We start from the raw sequence: 2,891 nt of genomic DNA, 5'->3' as shown, positions 1-2,891 counted from the left end.
TTGGTTCGAGAGTGGTGCACCGGGTTGCTGGTGATAGCAATGGCACTCTGAGAGTCGCAATAGATCGGAATTTTTTGGAATCTGAATCCATAGTCAGGTAGTTGAGACTGCATCCACAGTACTTGGGAGCAACAGCTTGCAGCAGCAATATACTCAGATTCAGCAGTGGAAAGAGAGATACAATTTTGCTTGCGAGAGGACCAGCTGACTAACTTGTGACCTAGGAATTGGAGACCACCAGAGGTGCTTTTCTGGTTTACTTGGTCACCTGCATGATCAGCATCCGTGAATGCTGTAAGGTTAAAGCCAGTCCCGAAGGGATACCAGAGTCCGAGGTTAGGTGTGCCTTTGAGATAGCTAAAGATTCTCATTACATCCTTGTAGTGAGAGTATCTAGGGTTGGCCTGAAAACGGGCACACAGACATACATCAAACATGATGTCGGGTCTACTAGCAGTGAGATACATCAATGAGCCAATGAGGCTCCTATAGAGTGTTTGATCGAAAGATTGACCATCCAGATCAGCGTGTAATGAAATGTTGATTGACATTGGAGTGGGGCTGGTTTTCATCTCAGGAAAGTTAAACTTTTTGAACATGTCAGAAATGTATTTTGATTGACCGATGAAAATCCCCATTGGAAGTTGTTTAACTTCTAATCCTAGAAAGAAGTGGAGTTCTTCGAGCATGCTCATTCAAACTTGTTCTTCATGAGTTCAGAAAACTCATAGCAGAGAGCGGGGGAAGTGGAACCGAAAATGATGTCATCAACATAGACTTGAATTAACAAGATGTGTTCTTTCTGTTTTCTGATGAATAGAGTCGTGTCAATGATTCCACATGAGAAGCCGTTCTTGAGAAGAAAAGCGGTTAGGGTTTCATACCATGCCCTGGGTGCCTGTTTTAGACCATAAAGAGCCTTGGAAAAGAGATACACGTGATTGGGGTGTTTGGAGTCTATGAAACCTTCAGGTTGACTAACATAGACCTCTTCTTGAAGAATCCCGTTCAGAAAGGCAGTTTTTACGTCCATTTGATAAACGGTGAATCGCTTGTGAGCAGCATATGAGAGAAATAGACGTATGGCTTCTAATCGAGCCACAGGAGCAAATGTTTCGTCGTAGTCAATTCCTTCTTGTTGTCTGTATCCTTTTGCTACAAGACGTGCTTTGTTACGAATGATGATGCCGTGAGGATCCTTCTTATTTTTGAAGATCCACTTGGTATCAATAATGGTTTTTCCAGATGGACGTGGAACAATTTCCCATACTTCAAGCCGATCAAATTGATGAATTTCTTCTTGCATGGCTATAGACCAGTCGGGATCTTGGAGGGCCTCAAAGGCAGTTTTAGGTTCGATCGTGCTCAGAAAGGCAGCTAAAAGGCATTCATTGTTGGAAGCCTTGCGAGTGCGAACGGGAGCATCTGGATCACCAATGATTTGATGAATTAGATGATCCGCAGTCCATTTCGTGGAATGTGGGAGAGGTGTAGTAGATTCGTCATTAAGGGAGGAGTCGGTATGCGAGGAAGATGAGGATCCAGAACGTTCAGTGTTGTCAGTGGGGTAGGTGGCATGTTCTTCCCACAGAGGAACAAGGGTATCTGCATTTTATTCGGTGGAAAGTATGGGAGGGGTTGCAGCGTCTAGAGACCTAGTACCTGTTTCATTTGAAGGAGTTTCTTCATTAGATTCGAGAGTAGATGATTCAACAGCTGGAGGATGAGGGTTGAAAATGGGAGCGTTGTTTGAGGAAGACACTCCAGTATCAAGGTCATCTAGAAGAAGAAAATCGGAGGAATTACTTTCGTTCGATGGTGATTCGCCCACAACTGCTAGAGTAGAGGAACTGATTGTGATTGATTCGGGGAGAGCCGGTTCTGAGGGTACCGTGGGGTTTGATGGCAATGGATGGATGATGGGTTCAAACAATACATCTAGATCATCAGAGGTGGCCAGTGGAACATGTCGGAAGTGAGGATCAGAATTAAGTCCGGGGCGAGAGCCGTTATGGCCAAGAACCATTCCAGAAATCTCATCAAACTTGACATTGGTGCTTTCTTTAATGATTCGAGTTCGACGATTATAAACACGATATGCCACACGATCTTGAGAGTAGCCAATAAATATTGCTTCATCACCACGAACATCAAACTTTCCAAGGTTGTCCTCGTCATTTAGAACATAGCACACGCATCCGAATATGCGAAAGTGCTTCACGTCATTTGAAAAGCAGTTCGTATGGAGTTTTGTCGAATCGACGATTAATAATGGAACAATTTTGGGTGAAGCACGCAGTGTTAACAGCTTCAGCCCAGAGGGACGGGGGTATCTTGGAATAAACAAGCGTTGTTCTTGCTGCTTCAACAAGGGTGCGATTACGTCTTTCAACAACTCCATTTCGTTGTGGAGTACGAGCGGCAGAGTTTTGATGGGGAGATGCCGACATGATCGAGATAAGAGTTAAGAACATAGTTTTGAAATTCCGTGCCGTTATCAGTTCTGAGAGTACGTACAAGCATATTGGTGGATAATTGGATCCTTTTCAGAAAATCAATGATTATTTTCGGAGTTTCAGACTTACTTTTCAGAAATCTGACCCATGTGTATCGTGAATAGTCATCAACTATCACCAGGATGTACTTTCTTCCACCAAGACTGGAAACATGCATTGGTCTGCAAAGGTCCATGTGAAGCATATGAAGTGGACTGGAGGTGTTGAATTTGGTTTTTGATTTATGGGAGGATTTATGAATCTTTCCCATAGCACATGAAGGGCAAACGTATGAAGTATCGAATGAGATGAGTGGAACACCGTCAACAAGGTTGTTGGAGACAAGTTTGTTGAGGTTCTGAGAGTGTAGATGTGACATCCGGTGATGCCACAACC

The 2,891-nt window shown here is 43.7% G+C and overlaps 1 protein-coding gene across 1 annotated transcript; it reads right to left on the bottom strand.

Moving 5' to 3' along the window:
* Positions 1-691: 691 nt before the first annotated feature.
* Positions 692-2,401, bottom strand: LOC139843179 (uncharacterized). The gene is made up of 2 exons (XM_071833245.1): positions 1,663-2,401; positions 692-1,605 (listed from the first exon to the last, which is right to left on the bottom strand). Exons 1-2 carry the CDS (start codon positions 2,399-2,401, stop codon positions 692-694), a joined length of 1,653 nt encoding a protein of 550 aa, XP_071689346.1.
* Positions 2,402-2,891: the final 490 nt, after the last annotated feature.

This window comes from Rutidosis leptorrhynchoides, chromosome 4, assembly GCF_046630445.1.
Source record: "Rutidosis leptorrhynchoides isolate AG116_Rl617_1_P2 chromosome 4, CSIRO_AGI_Rlap_v1, whole genome shotgun sequence".
Classification (NCBI taxonomy): Eukaryota; Viridiplantae; Streptophyta; class Magnoliopsida; order Asterales; family Asteraceae; genus Rutidosis; species Rutidosis leptorrhynchoides.
Note: the sequence above shows the minus strand (reverse complement) of the source record. Positions and strands in the feature narration are given on the sequence as shown.

Coding starts and splice junctions, on each gene's coding strand:
- LOC139843179 (XM_071833245.1), bottom strand. CDS start 2,401: ATGGAGTTGTTGAAAGACGTAATCGCACCCTTGTTGAAGCAGCAAGAA. Junction 1,606..1,662: donor AACTCCTTCAAATGAAACAG/GTACTAGGTCTC, acceptor AATAAAATGCAG/ATACCCTTGTTCCTCTGTGG.